At 43.4% G+C, this 23,994-nt stretch overlaps 1 protein-coding gene across 2 annotated transcripts; it reads left to right on the plus strand.

Moving 5' to 3' along the window:
• The first annotated feature begins 901 nt into the window (after window positions 1-901).
• LOC139626444 (leucine-rich repeat-containing protein 24-like) lies at window positions 902-23,186 on the plus strand. 2 transcript variants are annotated; one of them, XM_071486742.1, is made up of 9 exons: window positions 902-1,390; window positions 1,931-2,345; window positions 7,030-7,214; window positions 7,354-7,440; window positions 8,258-8,449; window positions 8,588-8,756; window positions 10,321-10,583; window positions 18,143-18,718; window positions 19,575-23,186. In XM_071486742.1, exons 3-9 carry the CDS (start codon window positions 7,047-7,049, stop codon window positions 19,989-19,991), a joined length of 1,872 nt encoding a protein of 623 aa, XP_071342843.1. In that variant the 5' UTR covers window positions 902-1,390; window positions 1,931-2,345; window positions 7,030-7,046; the 3' UTR covers window positions 19,992-23,186. The 2 variants fall into 2 exon arrangements, with proteins under 2 accessions (XP_071342843.1, XP_071342842.1); XM_071486741.1 differs by lacking the exon at window positions 902-1,390 and having other exon boundaries at window positions 1,448-2,345.
• The last annotated feature ends 808 nt before the right edge of the window (window positions 23,187-23,994 follow it).

Below are 23,994 nucleotides of genomic sequence, written 5' to 3' on the forward strand. Positions count from 1 at the left end.
CTGTGAACGTTAGATTTGATTAGATTTTTAATGGACACACATCCAGTTGTCTGGTCTGTTTTTACTTAAGTGCTTTTAAACAAACATCACAAATTGTCCCTCACAAAGAATGAAAGAGAAGCATGTTAGTTTACAGTCAGAGTGAGGTGGTCATGGGATTACAATGATTTTAATGTTTGAAAAATTAATCTCAGCTCCTTGGAAACTAAAAAAAACTAAATTGAAACATTATTAAATAATCAAATAAAGATGTACATATACATGAATAAAATTATTAAATAATCCAATTAATGTTTAAAACTGAGCTCATTACTATTAAATGTTATTTTATAATAACAGTATTTATTGTAACTTGTGAATTTGATTCCAGCAGTTTTTGTGAGACCGAACACTGCACCTGTGGTGTCACTTTTTGGAAATTTGAAAGAAAATTAAATTAAACCTAAAAGGAGTAATAGTGGAAGGTGGTTGAAGGCTGGAGGTAACTGTACAGGAGGGAGGAAAGTGAACCTGGCGTCTTGAGTTATATCATAAGAGAGTATGTACCACATACAATGAGGTGTTACAACTCCAGAGGAAAAGGTAAGTAGAAACACAGCAGGTAAGATCTCGGAGTAATATCCCAGAGGCTGTGAAGACAGTGAGCCAGAGGAAGTGAAGATCGAAACACAGCAGGAAAACAACTCACAGACCAGACCAGGGAACTGCTGATTTAAAGAATACAAGAGAGAATATTCTCTACAATAGAGAATGCAAATAATTGTCAAAGCAGCAGCTCATCATCAAGATATCAGTGGGCTGACATGGTTGAGAAATGATCTCAGTACACAAATACTTAAGTCAGGAGCAATCATGGGTTGGACGTCTGTTGGCCAATGGACATTAAGCATGTAGATGATTTATCCAGTAAACACATGTCGTGTGAACAGGAAACATGCTTGAAGCCAAGTTGTCAGAATAGTGGGATGAACTGAAGTTTCTCTTTCAGCTCCAAAGACCATCAAAGATGATATGATACTGAAATCCTGCACCAGATGTACAGTGATGCTGTTAACAAATTCTACCTGCTGTTTGTAGCCTAATGTCGCTTTTATGACAACAGGATCAGCCAGCTGTTCCAGCAGGAGAGGGGCAACATCTGGCCAGTCAAAGGCCCAGTAGAAATGGTTGTTTGAAAGGCCAACAAGATGTCTTCTATCTCTTACAGATGAGATTGTTTCAGTGAGTGTGTTGAGGCATGTTTAGTAACAAGGGCCACATGTAACACTTCCAAATTCTCAAATCAGGAACAAGTTACAAGTCACCTGATTCACTCTACGCAGGTTCAATTTAGTCTTTATCCACATGAGAGGAAGTGGCTCCAATGTTAGACGGAAAAATTCATTTTGATGTAAGAAAGTATTTTTTTACTTCATTTATTTTTTTTGCAGTTAAACTCTTGTGTGTATTGTGTGTCTGTATATATCTTACATGCTAGCTGTCAGCTAAAACATTAGTAGGCCTACTGTTAGCTGTTAGGTAGCTGTAAGGTTCATGGCTACAAGAGTGTGGGTTAGTTGTAACAACAAAACACACACACACACACACACACACATACAATTATTATTTATCATTAAGTTTTTGTCACAGTCATATCATGATGTCACATTTCCCCTCAGGTTGTGTTACAACCTAACCTGGACCCTTGTGGTGAATTATAACATTTCACTCTGTGCTGCAGAGATTAACTCCGCCGTTTAATGGCAGGCACATGTAACTGGGTTGTATCACGTTTTAAACGCACTGGCTTAAATAATCTCCAAGATATAGACAGAAATGTCAAAAATATTACTACCATGCAAATATAAATTGAATGCGCAAAAGCTATTTGTGGTCATGCTTTTATTGTGAATGATTCGGGGCGGAAGTGAAGTTCTTGTTGCTGCTGCAGGAACATCGTGCTTGACTGTGGTCCTCAGGAGCAGCCGAGAGGGTAGGCTGGATGAGCGGGCGAGCTGTGGGAGTGGAGTGGGTGAACAGCTGGATGTCGGGCTTTAACAAAGACACCTGACCCGTTTCACACCGGTTCACACTCGCTGCAGCGGATCCGGTCCGGCCTGCCTGAGGTCCGGCTGCTGAGGTCCGGCTGCTGAGGTCCGGCTGCTGAGCCTCTGTTTCCATCGCCGTCTCTGTTTGGAGGATGCGACGGGCCCACGGTGCTCACATCCCACAGCTGCTGCTCTGCTTTGGTCTGAAGCACCGAGAGCACGTCTGAATAATCAGGATCGTGTAAAAAAGCGGGAAGAAGAAGGCGTTGTGCAGCGCAGACATCACGACCGGACGCTCCTCCATCCTCCCTCAGCGAGGTATGAAACAGCGATAAAACGTCGCTGGGATTATTTGTCCTGATCTGTTAGTACAGGTGAATCTGGAGGGCTGTTGTTCTCACGTACATTTTGTACGGTTTCTGCACTGGGGTCATGTGAGCGCTGATGTACAGTTGGCGGATCAGGCGGTTTACTGTCGCTGTGCTGCGGGCTCATGTGGTGAGGTGGCCTGCAGCTCCGCTGGATATTCAGCCTCCTCAGCTCTCAGGATCACGCACGATGTGACTGTAGTAACAGAGACCACAACACACATGGCTTTTTGTGCTGTATATTCGTCAGTGTGGATGATTGCAGTGAACATGGTCCACTGTACCTGCAGGGCCGTGCCTAGCATTTAAAGGGCCCCAACCAGCACTGCAATAAACTGTAAATTGATACCAAAATATAAACAGTAGAAAGACATACGATCTTATATTTGAGTAAATGCTTAAATCAACATCAACCGAACGAGCAGATGATCACAGACGTCACAATAAATTCATCAGTTCACTCCATATTTGAATGACCATATCCAATCAACGGTCACTTTATGAAGGTACCCTGTACAGTTTTTTGTAATTCAACACAACACCTCTGTCATAAATTCTACCTCTCTCAGGCTTGCAATGTTCATCTTTTGTTGACATATTTGTCATTATGACATTATCTACCATTACCAGAGTCATAGTTAAAGGCTCAACCAGTCCTCCAACCTGAACAACCACACAAGTCGTGTTTTTTCAACCCTCCCTACAGCGGCAGGTAGGGTTGTGCCATGGACAATGATCTTGGTGATCGACGATCATCAGAGCGATTGAGGATTATGCCTCGGCCAATGTCAAGACGATATTTGACTAGTTTTCCCATTAATGTATTCACTTATTATCTCTGTTCATAGTATTAAACTCATATTACATTTTATTTGCCCTGCCATAGATTAATGTGTGTAACAGCATATAACTAATGACACAGAGCAGAGGAGATCCACAGGCAGACAGGACATGCCACTTTGTTTGGTTTCTTAACTGCTGCTTTTCATAGTTGTAAAAACAGCAGTCATCGAGTGAGAGACAGAGAGAGAGAGAGAGAGAGAGAGAGCTCCGTCTGTGGCTCTCTCGGCCCTCTCTCCCGTCATTGGTGTGGCTGGTCCCAGCAGATCTATGTCCAAGGCTGAATTTTGTTCCCAGTCCGACCATCAAGGAGTCAGTACTGGTCTGAATCTACTCAGAGGAGAACCCTATGAGCTGCGAATGGGCTCCAGCTTGACTCAAAACTGGATTTTCTTCTCCTTGATGCATAATTAACTTGACTGGTTCATAATGTTGCATGTCTGTTTTCATTAGTGACCAAAGGTCAAAGGTCAAGGTCTCAATGACCTCACAGAAACATGTTTTTGACCATAACTCAAGAATCCATACAGTAATTCACACACAATTTCACACAAATAAGATAAAATGATGACATTTTATATCCAAAGGGTCAAAGGTCAGCTTCAATGTGACATCATAATGTTTTGCAAAAACACATCTGTCCATTATTCAATGCTGTAACTCAGGAGAAGAGGTTGTGACCATGTTTCACATTTGGTCAGATACTGAATTGTTGACACTAAACTTGGTGTCCACGTTGAACCTGAGGTGACCTGGGGTGGTGTTTAGCTCAGTTGGTAGAGCACCCGCCCCATGTGTCCTATAGTCCTCACTGCCGGTGGCCCCGGTTCAAATCCCGCGCCGGGCGGCCCTCTCCTGCGTGTCATTCCCCCTCTCTCTGCCTCCCCATTTCCTGTCTCTCTCGACTGCCCTATCCAATAAAAAATGAAAAAGCCAAAAAAACAAAAAACCTGAGGTGACTTGAGGTGTAGATCCTCTGTGCTGCCGGGTTGAAGATGTGTCTGAAATATCCGTGTTTTAGGATTGTCTTTGCAGCAACATTATCAACTGTCACATGTTTTATCAGAATCTAACAGAAACTGTATTATTAGTCAAACAAGTGAACACAGTCAAGTAGTCCTGCCTTGACTGGCCATTGGCCAGCTGTGCATCTGCAGATGACACTGAGTGATGAAGTTTCACCGTTGGTCGACTGAGTGTTGGACTTTTCCCACTGGCTGTTGCTGTTGATTTGGTGTAGATGGTTTTTATTACATCATCAGGGGGTGTTTACAGTGGATCCACAACAGTTTTCAACTCTGTGTGTGTGTGTGTGTGTGTGTGTGTTTGTATGAGAAGCAGTGATAAGTATCTGTGTTAAAACCTGGACAGGTGTGGAGTAAGTGTAGGAGAAAAGTAGGTCATTATAATGATATATTAATAAAATAACATGATGTATTAAACATTATATACAATTCATACAATATAATAATAACTATTACAGTAATTAATATTAGGGTTTAACAGCGATAAGGAGTTAGGGCAGATTGGGCCACCAAAGGGGTAACCAGCAGGTCCCCCCATCTGGCCCCCAGCAACACATCTGGAGACACATCTGGAGGACAGCTGTGTAAATGTCTGTCTGTCTGTCTGTCTGTGGACAGATTTTTTTCACCATAGTGTCACAACTGTTCAAGATGCAGTCATGAAACTTTACAGGTGTTCAGATGAGACCAAAATGAAGACTGAGTTTGAGGATGGGTGTGGTCCCATCCAGGAGTACTGTGGTACATGTAGTAATAATGTAGTAGTAACTACTGCGTGGTCATGGGTCAGAGTGTCAACATGCTGACAGGCCATCACAAGATGGTCTCTAGTTCTAGTTTTGTATTTTTGTGGATTACAGGCAGCATCATCGCCTTGTTTCTGTTATATTCTCATATATCTTTGCAGCATAGACCTTTCCTCTGCTGACACTTTCAGTGGCACTTTGTCTCATATCTCATTTACTCAGCTACCATTGTGTTGTTTTTCAGCCTGTATCCTGTTATAATTTACTGCTGCTTTAACCATTAAGATTTCATCTTATGTTAAATATTAGAAATAACTTAAAGTAATCAAACCTCATTGCTTTGTGGGAATTATGCTGCTGATTTAAGTGCTCTCTCATCAAGTAACCATAACAACAGTCCCCTTCCCCAGCAGCAGTCCCCTTCAGTGAAAGATGCTTTGCAGGCATCCAGCTCCAAGAGAAACAAAGAAAAGGCCTTGATGCTTGATCCCTCCTCCAATCAGTGCCTCATGTCAAGGATGGTTCCTATGGTGACAGTGATTCACAGACTGAGATGAATATCTGAACCAGCTGTAATTTGGAGTGGTGTTATTAGTGCCTTACACAACTTGACAGTGTTCACCAAACACAGCTCTGTCAGACCCACTGTGTTTTTCCTTTAGGGTTTTCAGATGTTACATGAATACGTCCAGAGTACAGGCTGGATTGTAGCTGTGTGTATCTCTGCTGTCAAACAGATACTTCTCATGTGACTGAAGCTCAGCGTTTCAGTATACAAACAGTGTGATCTCAAGAGGAAACTGAAACAAGAGGAAACTGACCTCTGAACCAACGTCTTCTCTGAAATCTGTCTGAATACAGCAAAAACAGACAGTTGAATATATGACAGAGGGATATTTTCCCTCTGGTACAGTAAAACTGTTTCAGTCATTTAGTCGACCATCATTGTCATCAAGGTCACAGTGTGGTTGTAATCTGAGTAAAACTGAGGTACAGTAGCTGTGTGTGTCTCCAACATGTCCTTTAGATCCTGACAAAATTTACCTTTCCACTCATCACCTCTGGTACTAAGTGTGTATGAACAGACATGTGTGGTTCCACTTCTGTCTCATTCTTTTTCTTCTGCATTTCATTCTAGTTTCCCTGAGCAGGAAAACATTTCCACTGAAAGTAATTTCATCAATCTCCCTGTAAATATAATGTTCTTCCTCTGTGGATTGAATAATAACAAGAGACTGGGCAGAGAAGCTGAAGAGCCACTAATACAAACAGAGAGAGAGAGGGACTGTTTTCATTAATTCAGCAGAATACCAGCAAACACTTAAAGCCACAGAGTTGTCCTGTATATAATAGAAAGGCTTTTTTCAGCCTTTTCCCTAAATGATAGTTTCTGTACAAATTTGCTGAATCAAGCAACAAAATAAAAACATTTGGAAATTGCAAACTTTAAAATCAGTAATGGTAAAACATGAATTTAGAAAATGCAAATGCAAAAAAGTTTAATTGGAACATTATCATGAGAGGAGAAAATCTAGCTTCATTCACATAACATCAGTCGATGGAAACACAGACCAATTGTGATTGTGTTTTGTCGCTACTTTGCGTAAAACTACGATGGAAACCTGGCTAATTACCCCAAACTTTCTCTACTGACTATTATTGTTACTCACCATCTTCCATATATAACAAACACATATATACTATTATGTCTTTGATAAGCTATTATCAGCTGATTTTATCATACGTAGTGATATTTAAGTTGGTATCTACTAAAGAACTGTAATGTTACTAACCTGTCGAGGCAAGTGTCTTTTCTAAGCATGAACAATCAGAGTAGTCAAAAGAATTAATACGCTATAAACTGTAGTTGTCTTTTATTTGTAGAAGACACTGACCATTTCCTCCTGAGCACTAATATTTACTGATGGCTGTTTGGCTGAGAATAGTGAGGAGCTCAGTTGTTGATGCGTTGAGTGTTGACCATGACTGACTTGTGTGTTTGCTGGTCTCTCCTCATCCGTAGGCCTGTGTGTCGATGTGATGGCTGCGATGTTGGTGCTTCTTCTGTCCACGCTGCTCCTGTCCACCCACTCTCCCAGTGGAGCGTCTCCCTCCTGCCCTGTGAGCTGCCGCTGCTACAGCCTCACTGTGGAGTGTGGCTCCACCAGCCTGAGGGACATCCCCAAACACGTCCCTCCATCCACACAGGTAGGCTCGCTGTGCAGCTCTACATCACCCTCAGCGGAGACCCAACCAAAGGTCGTGCAGTCATGAGGTACAGTTTACCATCATCCTTTGACCAAACGTCTCCCTGTATCCCTCTTCATCTTGTCCTCTCCTCATCCAGACCATCTTCCTCCAGGACAACGTGATTGGTCAGATCCGTCGACAGGATCTCAGTCTCCTGAGGCACCTGCACTACCTGTATCTGCAGGTATGAACACACACACACACACACACACACACACACACACTGCGCAGTCTGGAGCTCCTGAGCTTTTGTCCACATCAGCAGATACACCATGTTTATGTTTGTGTATTTATCGTGTGTTTTGTGCTGACGATGAGGCCAAGCTTCACAGTGGTGATATAATACAGTGAAATTTAATTACTGCCCAAAAAGTCTTTCTGAGGTGACAAAGTATTTCACACAGCATGTTTATCTCTCACACACATGTCCTGCCCTTCCTGAGGGTTGTTCGCCTCAGTTTATCATTGTAAATGTAAGTAATTTAATAACATGTACTGAGAGTTATATAGCAAAACAATGAGAGAAGCCCCTCCCACAGATCATCACACAAGGAGATGGTCATTTTAACTTCACTGTTACAAAAGAAGCGATGTCCCGCTGATCCAGTAACACATGAAAACTCTACGTTATAAATTCATTAGGTTATTATAAAGATCATCTCAGCGTGTGATGAAGAGAGAGCAGAGGAGAGAACAGCCAGGGCACTGCTCACATGATATAGAGTTGGACTGGCAACACCCCCACCCCCGCCCCCCCTTTGTGAGAAATGGATAAATGGATGTTCAGAATCACTGGTATGTTCAGGACAGTAGATGATGTACAGATGGAGGAACAGACAGATGAGTCTCTCTCCAGATTCTACTTACTTTACTTAAAACAGCACCACAGCAGTAAACACACTGATTTTAATGTTGTACCAAAGCAACATCAGCAGCAGAAGCTGCAGCTCCTGAACAATGACCTGATGCTCCTCCTCCTCCTCTTCATCCTCCTCCTCCAGAACAACACCATCTCAGCAGTGGAGCCGGGCTCTTTCCAGAACCAGGGTCAGTTGTTGGAGCTGGCTCTGAATGGGAACCGGATCCACCTGGTGACAGCTGACATGTTTCAGGGACTCGAACACCTCCGCATTCTTTACCTGGCAGGCAATGACATCACGCGCCTGCTGGACTACACCTTCCGTGGATTACAGGTGAGGCACATTAGATGTATAATGTCTATTACATTTGACATATTTCAGTAATAAACTCAATACAGACCTCAGGTTCCTGCTCAGCCTGCTGTCTGTGAAGCTCAGTAGATCATACATACCGCTATCTCCATGTTGCAGCGTCTGCAGGAGCTCCATCTGCAGCACAACAGTATAGACATGTTAGCAGACCAGGCTCTAGCTGGACTGACTTCTCTGGCTCTGCTGGACCTGAGCAGGAATAATCTCCACACCATTGGCCCTGCGTCCCTGAGACCTCTTGTCAGCCTGCAGGTGCTGCGTATCACAGGTGAGACTGGATTCCTGATGTGTCAGTGTAAAAACATTAAAGGGATAGTTCAGGTTATTTGATGTGGGTTTGTGTGAGGTATCATGTGTAGTCAGTGTGGTACCTGCTGTAGATTCAGATCAGCTGACAGTTCAGAGAAGCAGCAGAAACACTGCAGACTGGCAGAGCGATGAGCTGCTGTTCAACACAGTCAGCAGAAAAAAACTTGATGTCCACCGAAACAATCCAACATCTGTTTACATGTTCCCTTCATTTAGGATACTTTCAGTTTATCTTCCTGTCAAAACAACACTTTCCTCTGGGACTACATTTTTCTCAACCGCTGAACTACTGTACCTACTGTACTACCCATGCACAAGCACACCTACGGTGTGTACTGTATTACGCCACAGCCACAGGTCAGCTGAGTGAATCAGAAAGAGCTAAACTTCACTTTTTTTTGACAACCCCACAATGTACTTAAAGGACCAGTGTGAAGGATTCAGTGGCATCTAGGAGAAGGTGTAGAAGAATCTACGGTGGCCATCAGGTAACGTAAAAATGTCAAAGCTGCTCTCCAGAGCCAGAGTTTTGGTTTGTACTGTGCGAGCATGGTGGTGTAATAATGGACCCGTCCTCTATGATGGGCTCATTTGAAGCCAACAATTTTTAGTTTCAGGTGAATTAACACAAATGAAAACATAATTATGAAGATAATGTTCCATTTCTGTCAGTATATCCTCCTAAATCCTGCAGAATGGTCATTTAAAGAGCCATTTAAAGGTAATTTTAGAGCCGTCAGGACTTCTGTAACTTTGTGATGTCACAACAAAGCAGTCACCGCTCTCAGTCATGCCCCAAGCCACGCCCACCTGGACCCCCATCCAACCTTGCAGGATTTTGGTTGGTTGGTTTCTCTGAGTGTTTACCTGAAATCTGCTATATTTTTACTGGATCACTCAGAAAACAGCCAATCTCCTCTGTTGTTACTAGAGCTCCAGAGAGAAGCCTTAGAGAGGAGATGTAAAACTAGACTGAGTTGGACCGTTTCATTTTTTGATCCCTGACCTGTTGTTTACCTTTTTGGTTGTTTTACTTCCTCTCCTGTATGATTACCTGCCCGCCCCAGTTACTCAGCCTTTTCCCTCTGCCTCTGCCTCCCTTGTGTATTTCAGTCTCTGTGTTCCCCTCACTCTTTGTCCAATCATCTGTTTAGTTTTCAGCTCTTGTTCCTGAGTTTTGCCTGAACACTTTTCCTACCTGTCTGCATCTAAGTCAGTTTTCTTATATTTAAATCGACTTCTCTGTGTCCATCAGCCTGTGTGTCTGTACCAGGGTCCTCCTCTGTCTGCACAGTTATCTGCTAACCTTGACACGTTCTTCCTACAGTTCTGCTTCAGCTCAGCCTCTGGTGTGAATCTCTCTCTTGAGGTCATTTTACAGTATCTCTGTTGGGTTATTGTCTGATGTATGTTTGGAGCCCTCTGTAGTAGATTTACCTGAGTGTTGAAGGAATCGTCCTGCTGCATCACCAGCCACAACACTCACACTCACAACACACTTTATTTCACTGGTTTTCCTACAGACAACCCCTGGCGCTGTGACTGTGCTCTCCACTGGCTGAGGAGCTGGATTGACGAGGCGGGGCAGAGGCTGCTCAGCTCCGCAGAGCGTCGGTTGGTCTGCACCGAGCCGCCGCGTCTCTCCCACCTCAGCCTGGTGGAGGTCCCCCTCAACAGCCTGGTGTGCATCCCTCCACTGGTGCAGCTGGAGCCCAGGAGGCTGGCTGTTCGCCTGGGGGAGAGCCTCAGGGTGTCCTGCCATGCCTCTGGGTACCCTCGTCCACAGGTAGAGATACTTACAGGGAATCCGTTTAACTTCCTCACTGGTTTGCTTTAGCACTGAGCGAAGTCATCACCTGAACATTACTCACTGTGTGTTTCAGGATGTGATGCTTGTGAAAGGTCAAAGGTTCTTTAATTAAAGCATAATGACTTAATGACCAATTAGTAAAGTAATAATTACTGAATGCATTTGAAAAGATTAGAGATGGCTGACAGTGTTTCAAATTTGAAAAACACTTCACACATCTTTTTAGTGAGGCAGGTCTGTAGCAGCCGGAGGAATCCCACACACTGTCTGACTTGCACTAAACAATTGATTTGTAACATTTCGGTGCTGGACCTTCATCCAGCAAAAGGTTTTCAACAGTTAGGAGCCATCTTTAATAGGAGTGGCTGTGAACTGCCAACAACCAACCTCCTCATCCTGCGTCAAATAGAAGATAACATCAGTTCACTATAAACAGTTTATGATCTAATAAATGAAAGAGTAGAAGATTAGAAACTCCACTTAGACATTGAATAGGTAAGTTACTATAAAACTACATACTTCATAAATATTCATACAAGGATCCTAAATGTTACAGGTTGCATGTAGATTAGCCTGTAGGGATTAATACATGTTATGAATCATAAGTATCATAACTTCATGAGTAAATAAATAAATACACATGGGCAAAAATACTGAGGTTTAGGTCAATAATCAAATATGTCTCTGTCATATCATGGAAGCAGGTCCTCCAGGCTCCAGAAGAGGACCTCAGTCAAAAACTGCTTTATCTTTATCAGGTGGTATTTGGTTCCAGCCACTTGTTGATGAAGTTCTGGCACGAAACACTGCAACTCAGTTGTTTGTTGAAAGTCAGACGGTGTGTGGGATTTTTTAAATTGATGAATGAAGCTAAAACCCAACATCAATGTTTCAGTAAGATGTTGCTCCGCCATGAGCCTCCAGAGCTGCTTCACTGCCTCTCACTGCAGATCCTCAGCCTCTGAACTCTGTACTCACTGAAAACATGATGAAGAGCACTGAAGAGGTGAAATCTGGTGACTGTGAAGGCCATGGTAGAGTTTCCAATAGTACAGCAGGAAATCTGTGCTTTTAAAACAGATATCCAGATATTTGAAGAATACGTACAGCACCAGTCAAAAGTTTGGACACAGCTACCCATTCATAGGTTTTGACTATTTGACAATTTAAGTTATCAGACCTATGAAATAACACATGTGGAATATACAGTAAACAAAAAAGTGTTAAAAAAATAAAAAGTTTCATATTTTAGATTCTTCAGAGCAGCCACCATTTACCTTGATGACAGCTTTGCACATTAATGGTTTTATCTGAAGCAGCTTCATGAGGCAGTCACCTGCACATCAGTTAACAAGTGAGCCCTGTCAAAAGTGAATGAGTGGAACTGTGTTTGAGACCATTAACAGTCAGACTTCAGATGAACATCTGAATTCATCTGTTGCACAAAGCACTTTAGTTCTTGACTAAACTTCTTAAACTGGACTGTGGTACAATGAATTCTGGGTAAATCAAGACTTTTTTTTTTTTTTTTCAAATCAAAAAATGGCCGACCAAGGAAATGAATCCAACTACTGAGCTCTGTTCATCCCAGCAGAAAATGTTTGTCTTTTGGAAAAATTCAACAGTCACAGGATGTTTTACTTTGGAAATCCAACAAAAAAGAGTGAAACAGTAAAATGTTAAAAATCTAATTTGAAAAGAAAAATCTCTACAAACTCTCTCCCTTCTCATCAGAAATCATCACTCAATCAGCAAACAACAAACTATGAGCCATGTTTTCCTGTTTTTCGTTACTTGGTACTAACTGGCAGAGCAGGTGTCATTGATTGTTACCATGGTAACAATGTTTTTAGGCCTGATTCAGCCTGGGGGTAAGGTGTCCAAGGTTTTTGGCTTAAAATGAGTCAGTGTGTATTTCTGTGAAACAGTCTGATCTTTGAGCAAAATAAAGACTGGACCAACACTACAGACCAGTCCAACATGCCTTCATCTCCACAATCACCCAACCTAAACCCAGGTAAGGAAAACCAGGTGATGACCTCGTCTGAAAAACCCAATAAAGTCAGGTCTCGATCTGACCTTGTAAAGTGCCTTGAGATAATGTATATTATGATTTGGCCCCTATACAAAAAAAACCCAAAAAACATTTGCTATGTTTACTACATGACTGCATACAGTATGTGTTATTTCATAGCGTTGGTGCCACCAGCTTCATTCAACAATGTAGAAGATAATAAAAACAAAGAGAAACTATTCAATTTGAAGGTTTGTCCAAACTTTTGACTTCAAAATCTCTCATAAAATAGATCAAAATCTATTCTAACTGATTTTTTGCTAAGTTGAAGCTGTGCCATAATAATGATCATTTATAAACTTTCACAGATTTGAGAGAGTAGTCCATGATGTCATCTCTCCTGGTCTCCAGTTACTAATACAGAAGTCTAGTGAGTGTAGTGGGTTTTGATCTGGACCTGGTCTGATGTGGAAAGGAAGTGAAGTGTCCCCTTTCTGTTTGTCACAAACACAAATTTTGGGGAGGGTTTCAGAGGCGTTTAAGCTTTACCTTAAGTGTTAACACATTTTCACCACAGTAAGAGGTGCAGTAAAAGGAGCTGTGTAGTTAACTGGCAAATCAGAAGCTAACTTCAGCGTCGTCAAAGTCCTGATGTGCCTGAGCAGTCAATAAACTAATAACAATACCATCTATATTACTTAAAGACAAGTATCTCCCAGTGTCTCAGATCCAAACCAAGATAAAACTGGATCAAACTTTAGGCGGACATGTCTGTCTCAACGCTCTCAAAGTAGGCTAAGTGAGAGCCTCTGGCTTCAGGTGGACTATCTCGTTTATTCTGAAAAACAGCTATTTTTTCTCAAGTAAATGCATCACACTTCTGTGAGTATCAGTGGTGACTGGGCCTTTTTAAATGAAACACAAATTCAACTGGTTTCTGTGGTTTCCCTGCAGACTGCCCCTGCTGCTCCTGTATCTGTGCAGAGGTGCAGTCAGACTGCTTCAATCTTTCTTTTTACTGACCAGAAGCAGCAGATGTGTCTTTACACCATTCAGTACCAATCTGCATATCATGCAGTGTCTGAATGTTGCTCTGTTGTACTCACAGGCAGATTTCACTCGTCGTCTCTGCAGTGAGCTGGAGTGAAGAGTGACAGAGAGGTTTTAGAGGGCAGCTGAGAGCAGAGTAATCACAGTCTACCACCCACACTGCTGCTCAGGATTTCTACCACCGACTATTCACTGCAAACCCTCACAAAGATGCAGGAGTGTGATGTTAGGAAGCTACATGACAGAAAAAGCGGAGATGTAAATTTTCAGTGATTTAAATATACATTCAGATATGTGATAGATATGATGATGATATGATAGAAACAAGCAGATGTGTTCATATAAGCAGAGTGTATATTTAAATGCATTTAAATATGCCTTGAATACACAACCATGTAGACCATAAGATGACAAATTATATGTTCATAAGTGCATTCTGTAATTGTAGTTAAACAGAGTTTAGTTTAGTTAGGTTGTTAGAAAAGAGATTATGTAAAATGGTTAAACCCCAGCTTGGTACAAGCTACAGTGACAGGAGCCATATGGATCTGAGTGATAGACAGCATCCAGATGTTTCAGGCTGTAAATGGGAGCATGTCTATAAACAACACCTCCATAATCCAGGAGAGAAGGATCAGTCCTGACCACACAGTGGGAGACAGGACCTGCTCCTGCACAAACAGCCAGGTGTAATCCTTCATCTGTGAGTCAGTCCAGATGCCTAATTATTTATAATGAGGAACTTTCTCAGTCAGGACACCAGCATCTATCAGTGCAACAACCAAGTAACTGTTGCACACAGGTAGCGTTCAGAATCGTTAAGACTGCTGAAGTTTAACAGAGAGCAAGAAGTGCTAATCAGTGCAAATCAGAGAGTCAGAGGGTGAAACAGTCTGATGTAACCAGAGGTCTGAGAGTACACTTTGATAGAGTATGTTTAAAAAAACACAGTGTCAGCTGTAATCAGCAAAGAGTGGGAACAACAGCATAACACACAACAGAACACAACAGGGGTTAGACACATATGAGAGTGTGTGTGTGTGTGTGTGTGTGTGTGTGTGTACATACCCTGAGGCACACCTGTCAGGTAATCTTAACTAAGGAGAAAGCTTCACTAACATGGATTTAAACACATTTGTGAGGTAAAATAGAAGAGAAATAATTCAATTCAATATAATTCAATTTTATTTGTATAGCGCCAAATCATAATATACATTATCTCAAGGCACTTTACAGGGTCAGGTCAAGACCTTACTTTGTTATAGAGAAAAACCCAACAGTTCCCACAAAGAGCAGCGCTTGGCGACAGGGGGGAGGAAAAACTCCCTTTTAACAGCAAGAAACCTCCAACAGAACCGGGCTCAGGGTGGGGGGGGTCTGCCTCGACCGGTTGGGTTTAGGAGAAGATAAAAAAGGGGGGGTGGGGGGAGGAGAGAGGAGAAAAGAGAGAGGGAGAGAGAGACCAGGAACAGCTGTGTAGGTAATGGTGTTATCAATAATAATGACAGATAACAGTGGTTAATAGTAAAGATGAGTAGTGGTGGATCTGGATCCTGCTGCTCCAGAGGCAGAGAGACCTGCAGAATGAGGACAGAGAGAGGGAGAGAGAGGAGAAGCACAAACTACGGGAGAGAAAAATACAAAGTTAATGGCATAAAGTAGTCGAGAGAGAGAGAGAGAGAGAGAGAGAGAGCCCAGTGAATCATGGGAATCCCCCAGCAGTCTAGCTCTATAGCAGCATAGCTAAGGGATGGGTCAGGACATACCCGAGCCAGCCCTAACTATAAGCTTTACTAAACAAGACAGTTTTAAGCCTGATCTTAAAGGTAGAGAGGGTGTCTGCCTCCCGAACCCACACTGGGAGCTGGTTCCACAGGAGAGGAGCCTGATAGCTGAAGGCTCTGCCCCCCATTCTACTCTTACAAACTCTGGGAACCACATGTAGACCTGCATTTAGAGAGCTAAGTGTCCTATTGGGAAAATAGGGAACTATAAGCTCTCCAAGGTACGATGGTGCCTGACCATTAATGGCTTTGTAGGTGAGGAGGAGGATTTTAAATTCTATCCTGGATTTTACAGGGAGCCAATGTAGAGAAGCTAACACAGGAGAGATGTGATCTCGTTTCCTAGTTCCTGTCACTACTCGTGCTGCCGCATTTTGGATCAATTGGAGGCTTTTTACTGAATTTATGGGACATCCTGACAATAAAGAGTTACAGTAGTCCAGTCTTGAGGTAACAAATGCATGAACTAGTTTTTCAGCTTCCTTTAGACACAGAATGGGTCTGATTTTAGCAATATTGCGCAGGTGGAAGAAGGCTGTCCTAGAGACTTGCTTTATATGTGAAGTAAAGGACAAGTCCTGGTCAAAAATGACACCAAGGTTTCTGACTGTAGCACTGGAGGCCAAGGTGATGTCATCCAGAGTCAGTATATTATCACATAGTGTATCTTTGAGGTGGTTTGGGCCAATTACAATAACTTCAGTTTTGTCTGAATTTAAGAGTAAGAAATTACTGCTCATCCAGGTTTTTATGTCCTTAAGACACACCTGAAGCTTGGCTACCTGGTTAGTCTCACCTGGCTTCATGGATAAGTACAGCTGGGTGTCATCTGCGTAACAATGGAAATTCATCTGGTGCCTCCTAATAATGTTTCCTAGAGGGAGCATATATAGACTGAAGAGCATTGGTCCTAGCACAGAACCTTGTGGAACTCCATGACTGACTGTAGTGTTGATAGAAGAGTCATTATTAACATGAACAAACTGGAGTCTATCTGACAGATATGACTTAAACCAGCTTAGTGCGGTTCCTTTAATGCCGACCATATGTTCTAGTCTCTGTAATAAAATCTTATGATCGATGGTGTCAAATGCAGCACTAAGATCTAGTAGGACAAGTATAGAGACAAGTCCATTGTCTGAAGCTATGAGGAGATCATTGGTAACCTTAACCAGAGCTGTTTCTGTGCTATGATGGACTCTAAAACCTGACTGAAAGTCTTCAAACAAACCATTTCTGTGCAAATAATCACATAACTGGTTTGCAACGACCTTCTCAAGGATTTTGGAAATAAAGGGGAGGTTGGATATAGGTCTATAATTGGCTAAAACATCCGGATCAAGAGTAGGCTTTTTAAGTAGAGGTTTAATTACTGCAACTTTAAAAGCCTGCAGTACATAACCAGTTGATAAAGATAAGTTAATCAGACTTAATATAGAGGTGTCAATTAAAGGAAAAACTTCTTTGAACAACCTTGTTGGAACGGGGTCAAGAAGACAAGTCGATGGTTTAGATGATGAAACTGTTGAAGTGAGCTCAGGGAGATGTACAGGAGAGAAACAGTCCAAATATAAACCAGTTACAGTGGACTCTGAGGCTGCTGAACTGGACAGTACATCTGAGTCAGCTGTGGGGAGGAGATGGTGAATTTTTTCTCTAACAGAGACAATTTTATTTGTAAAGAAGCTCATAAAGTCATTACAACTGAGGGCTAAAGGTATAGATGGGTCAACAGAGCTGTGGCTGTCTGTCAGCCTGGCTACAGTGCTGAACAGAAACCTGGGATTATTCTTGTTTTCTTCTATCAATGATGAATAATAGGATGTTCTGGCTTTACGGAGGCTTTTTTTATACGCCAATAGGCTGTCTTTCCAAGCCTTTAGAGATTCTTCCAGGTTAGTAGAACGCCACCTTCTTTCTAGTTTCCTTGAATTTTGCTTTAAAGCTCGTGTTTCTGAGTTGTACCATGGAGCTAGCCTTCTCTGACTCACTACCTTCTTCTCAGAGGGGCCACAGTATCTAGAGTTGCACGCAGTGAGGCTACAGTACTGTCAACAAGATCATCAACCTGTGTGGATGTGAAGTTAAGAGAGCTGTTCCCTACTGCATTGGTACATGGCAGTGGGTTAAGTACTGATGGGATTCTTTCTTTAAATTTGCTAATGGTATTGTCAGAGAGACCCCTGCTGCAATGGATTTTTTCCCCAGATGCTGTGTAGTCCATGACTGAAAACTCAAATGTTAACAGAGAATGGTCAGATAAAAGAGGGTTTCTGGGAAATACTATTAGATATTCAATGTCAATCCCATAAGTCAGAACCAGATCATGGGTCTGGTTAAAAGAGTGAGTGGGTTCATTAACATGCTGAGAGAAGCCAATTGAGTCTAATAATGAATTAAATGCAATACTCAGGCTGTCACTTTCAACATCTACATGAATGTTAAAATCACCCACTATGATAACTTTATCTGTGCTGAGAACTAGCTCAGATAAAAAGTCTGAGAACTCAGATAAGAATAAACCCTCAGTGTGTGAGAAACAATCTTTTATTTCAGAAAATTCACAAAAGTGTTGCATTTATATTTTTGTTCAATATGTGTATGTGTGTGTGTGTGTGTGTAGCATATGTTTAGAGTCTGATGATTATGTGATGATTGAGGTGAACCCCTCTTGACTCCTCCTGCAGGTGACCTGGAGGAAGGCGTCCCAGGGTAAAGTGGTGCTTTCTCCCAGAGGCCTGGTTCAGGAGCTGGGTGCTGGAGGAGGTGGAGTGGGCGTAGCAGAGGAGCCCTCAGAGGAAGGCAGGGTCAGTCTGCAGAAGACTGACGGCGAGCGCTTTGACCCCGACACCGGCAGCGGCATGCTGTTCCTCAGTAATGTGACTGTGGCTCACGCAGGTTTCTACGAATGTGAAGCCTGGAACGCAGGAGGCGTGGCCAGGGTGACCTTTCAGCTCGCCATCAACTCATCCACTTCCTCCTCCTCCTCCTCCTCCTCCATCTGGGCCTCATGGTCCCAGTTGTCCTCGCCGTACTCCCCCGCCTGGCCCCGGATGAGGAACCATGGCCCCGCTCTGGGCTCAGATGTGAGCCGGGAGCCCCTGTACGCTCTGGGCAGCATGGCCTTCAGTGCCCTGGGAGCAGCCACTCAGACTGCCATCGCTGTGGGCATCTCACTGCTGGCTCTGACCGCTCTGCTGCTGGTCGCCATGATCTACAGCCGACACCACCAACGAGAGAAGGAAGCTGACGGAGCCGAGAAGGTGTGTGTCTGTGTGTCTGTGGAGGAGTGGATGTCGCATGTTTAAAATTAGCCACAGAGACATTTTGAAATGTGTCAAGAATAATGGGAGGAACTGGCTCAGGCTGGATTTTAGATTTAAAAAAAAAAAAGAAAAAGAAAAAAAAAGTGATGAGCCTGACTGGGACACTTGCATGGATGTGTTATAATACATGTACAATAATACATCCATGTACACTTGTTGTTCCATGGTTTCTTTTTAACAACTGTGTCCCAGCAGGTTCATCACTTTTTTGTGTCCCCTGGGAACACTTAAGTTGTGTTGTGAGTATTTGCAGCACATGTGTTGTCAAACTGATGAGGATGTTTTCTGAAAATGTGTTTTTCACGTGTTTTCCTAAGCTGCGGTGTGTTGAGCCCTCAGGGCCACCGTACAGAAGTCCACACGTCCATGTACATGTTGAAGCTGGCAAAGAATTTGACTCTGGTTTGCTGCAGCTTTCATTGTACTTACACACAGTGTCAAACTCAGACAGGAAGATATACACAGACCTACAACTGAAACAAGAACAACAAAGCTAAACGAAGATGAGTGAACATAAAGCTGTAGTTATTATGGAGAAAAATGGACACAGAACAAGAATATGACAGAAACATACACCACAGAGCTCAAACTGTTTTTTATAAACTGTGAGATAAGAATTGTGGAGAATCAATAGATACTGAAATAAATTACTTCATGTAGATATCACATCAACAAACTCCTCTACAAACTCCTCATGGATTAGCACCTCCACTGATTCAGCACAATAACATTTTAAACATATTGTGTAAGTTGCTGCACCCTGAAAGTGATGGAGGTGAATTTTGACCTGCAGGAGGAGAGCATCCTGTACGTGAACGACTACTCCGACGGCCCCACCACCTTCGCCCAGCTGGAGGAGTACCGTGACGAGCGTGGCCACGAGATGTACGTCCTCAACAGGGCCAAGCCCGTGCTGCCCCCCGCTCCACCCACAGCTGTCACCACCACCAACTTGGGTTGCCCTGCGCCATCCGACACCTCCAGCCACACCCTATCCTCTGGGCCTGGCCAGACCATGACTCCCACTCTGGCCCCCAACAAACAGCAGCAGCAGCAGCAGCAGCAGGAGGGTGACATACGGACCATGAGGAGAATGGCGGGGGAGGGAGGGGAGGCGGAGCCTGTGATCACATCAGAGGCTGAGGGGATGTTTCTGAACCATACGGGCCTGTTCATGGACTCTCAGATCGCCTATGAGATCCACTGCTGAAGGGGGGGGGGTTGTTTGTGTGTGTGAGTGACCAGTGACTGACAGACGGACTCATTCCTGTGGAACGATTTACTTCCCACAGACTCATCCACAGTGACGGACTCTCAGTGGAGAAGGTTGAATAACTCAGTCTGGTTTAGATCAGCAGCACTGGGGCTCCTCTGTGGACATACTGTGACCTTGCATGTCAACACATCAGTGACCAAAGGCCCTACACTCAAAGACTCTGTGAAGTGGACTCAGGTGGACTCACCTGAACCGTCCTGTACATGAACATCTGGGTCAGCATTTATCAGAACCAGAACTCTTTCACCGTCATTGCTGTTCAAGAGTTAACATGTGTCCTCTGAAGAACAGAGCTCATTGGTTATTTACAGGGTGAGTATGATAAAAGGGGGAGTCGTGAAATTTTCCACCACACGAGCACGTGGGAAACCCCTGTGTGTTTTGTAACTGTTGTTAATGTCTTAATTTAATTCCAGGAAATGCAGTGATGTTGGGACGGCAACAGCTGATCTTTATTATTATTTATTTAAACATGAGGGGAAGTCTTATTCATGAAGGAAAATTCTGGTTATTTTCAACTGAGTCTTAAAGTGATAGTTGTGGTTATTTAATGTGTGGTTGTGTGAAGTTGTCATGTATAGTCAGTGTGTTACCTGCAGTAGATTCAGATCAGCTGACAGTTCAGAGAAGCAGCAGGAGCTGAGTGATGAGCTGCTGTAGATGGAGTCAGCAGAAAAAATATGTTTGAGATACTTTTCTTGGGGCATTTTGTACCTTTATTAGACAGGACAGTAGAGAGTGACAGGAAAGGGGCAGGAGTTGAACCGGTGACTCGTCTGCTAAGAGCATCTACTCATGTAGTTCCATCCCAACCACTCGGCCATTGGATTGTCTCGTTTTAGACACTTAAAAGACAAAACAATCCAATATCCGTTGTAATGTTTGCTTCATTTTGAATATTTGATATTTGATATGATTCACCCAGCTGACCTCCAGCTGTGGTGCAGTACAGTGCAGTTGAGAAAAATGTAGGACTAAAGTGAAATGCTGTTTTGACAGGAAGATAAAGTGCTGGAAATATTCTAAATGAAGTCTAAACTGCATCTTTTAAAAGTTTCTAAAATATATTTTTTCTGCTGACTCCATCTACAGCAGCTCATCACTCAGCTCCTGCTACTTCTCTAAACTGTCAGCTGATCTGAATCTACTGCAGGTAACACACTGGCTATACATGACAACCTCACACAGCCACATATCTGATAACCACAACTATCAATTTAATCTCCCATCATTTGTCACATGGATCAGTTCTGATTAATGTCCTGTCCAGTTCCACAGTTCACTACAACTGTCTCTGTCTCACTGATCTGAACACTGGTGGATCTGGTTTTATGAAGCAGGTTTTATAAATGGGTCAGTTCCAGTCCAGATATGAGCAGGTTCACATGAGAGAAGCATAGCTCTTAATTAATCAGGGGCCAATAAAGAGAGGAGTATTTGATATCACATAAAACTGTTAATACAGTGGTGAAGATAGGCTTTTCAATTCACCAGTCGATCTGTGCTCCAACCGTCACCTATGGTCATCAAACCGTGGTCAGCGAAGGAATGACATCACAGATACAAGCGGCTGAAATGAGGGGGGCGGGGCTCAGCCTCAGAGGTACGGTGAGGGTGGTCAGAGCAGAGAGCTGCACATTCAGAGACAGTTGAGGTGATTGGGTCATGTGATCAGGGTGCCTCCTGGGACCCTTCCATTGGAGGTTTCCTTGGCACATCCAGCTGTTAGGGGACCCCGAACCCAAAACACGCTGGAGGTATTATTCATCTCTTCTGGCCTGTGAATGTCTTGGGATGCCCCAGGAGGAGCAGGAAAACACTGCTGGGGAGAGGCACTTATAAAATATAATATGTCATTGTCTGATTGTCACATATCTAATTTAGGAGCCATCTTCAGACAGCTCATGACAAAGTGCCCGGAGCTCTGAGTGAAGTCAGTCTGTTTCTTTTCAGTTGTACAAAGAAAATAAACTCTTTGTCCGTTAAACTGTCCTCAAAACAAAGTATGTTTTTTTTCCATAGAATGAATCATTGTTCAGTTTTACTTCTCATGTACGTTGAGAGTTTTTTAGTGTAAATATAATGAAATAACAGACGGCAAATGTTTTCTTTTAAAAAACACAGAACTCAGTGATATTCAGTATCCAGTCTAACGTCTCCTGCACATGTTTTAATATATCCACACACAAGATCCTAAAAGATACCTCTTCATTTACCTCTTTATCTCCTATTATGAACACAATCTAGTTTGAAGTTTCTCCGTCTCCACGGCTGTGTACAAGCGATGTCGGAAACCACTGACATAATCGATCAGATTCTTTGGAGGATCAGCCTCCCGCAAATCATCTCGAAGAGCAGCCAGAGGACCACACACCGTTTGGCCAAACACAAGTTCATTAGGGCTAAACCCAGTGCGCTCTTGCACGACCTCCCTGGCTGACAGCATCAGCCACGGCAGTCCCTCTTCCCAGTCACCACACATCTCCGTGCAATACGCACGCAGGAGCGACTTTAAAGTTTGGTGGAAGCCTTCTGACGCTCCCTGGCTCTGAGCTTGATAGGCTGATGCACGGCTATGCTTCACCTTCAGCTGCCTCACAACCTGAGAGAACACATGAGATGTGCCCTGGTCACTCTGAGCCACATGCGGGATGCCAAAAATAGAGATGAACTGTGTCAATGCTCTGACCTCTGACCTCGATGAGACCGAGCGCAGCGGATATGGAGCGGGGTACCTTGTAGTTTGGCACATAACCGTCAGTAAGTAGGAACAACCAGATTTAGAAGTGGGCAAAGGCCCCACACAGTCAACAATCAAATGCTCAAACGGCTTGCTAATTGCTGGAATGGGTCACAGAGGTGCTGGCTTGACCGACTGACCTGGTTTACCAGTAAGTTGGCATGTATGACACGTTTTAATGTAATTGGACACATCGCGCTTCGGCCAGAAAAAAAAACCTTAGGATGCGATCATAAGTTTTTGTAAGTGCCCCGAGTCATCATGAACCGAAGCCCGGCGGAAGGTCAGGCAAGGAAACCACACAACCAGAATCCCCCTTCACCTCACTTACCCCTGGAGTAGGTGAGGCTGGTGCAACCACACTACAGCTCTGCGCACGCGTCATGGCGCAAGCTGGAAATACCTCCGGGTGCCTCTGACCACTTTCATCTGGCTCCCCAGATGCCAGCGGCTGTGGATATGTCGAAATATCCACAGGAGGAGGCGGCCCATCCGCCCACACAGCACCACCAGCCAGATGGTTCCCCAGGATCATGACCACTCCATCAATTGTAAGAGCGGGGCGCACACCAACAGCAACTACACCGCGTACCAGATCACATTCAAGCACCATGTTATGCCGTGGTACAGGTATCAGCTCCATACCCATCCCCCACATCAGGATAAAATCTCTGGTCTCTGTCGCAGGTGAAAAAGGCAAGACTGACCCCACAATGAACAAGTGCTGGTGCCTGTGTCACGCAAAAGCTTTATTGGCACACACTCCTCACTGCCAACCACACAGACAACAGCATCTGCCAAAAAAAAAAAAAAAAAAAAAAGGCTCAAAACCATCAATACTTGGAACATCACATACCGACTCAAGCTCTGAAATACTGGAACAAGCCAGAGCAGGAGCAGGTGAGAAAGATTTACGCTTATTTCTAGACTGCAAAATAGGACATTGTCCTTTACTTCACATATAAAGCAAGTCTCTAGGACAGCCTTCTTCCACCCGCGCAATATTGCTAAAATCAGACCCATTCTGTGTCTAAAGGATGCTGAAAAACTAGTTCATGCATTTGTTACCTCAAGACTGGACTACTGTAACTCTTTATTGTCAGGATGTCCCAAAAATTCAGTAAAAAGCCTCCAACTGATCCAGAATGTGGCAGCACGAGTACTGACAGGAACTAGGAAACGAGATCACAACTCTCC

Source organism: Trachinotus anak, unplaced genomic scaffold, assembly GCF_046630095.1.
Source record: "Trachinotus anak isolate AG129_WGS33_773 ecotype Australia unplaced genomic scaffold, CSIRO_AGI_Tana_v1 ptg000010l, whole genome shotgun sequence".
NCBI lineage: Eukaryota > Metazoa > Chordata > Actinopteri > Carangiformes > Carangidae > Trachinotus > Trachinotus anak.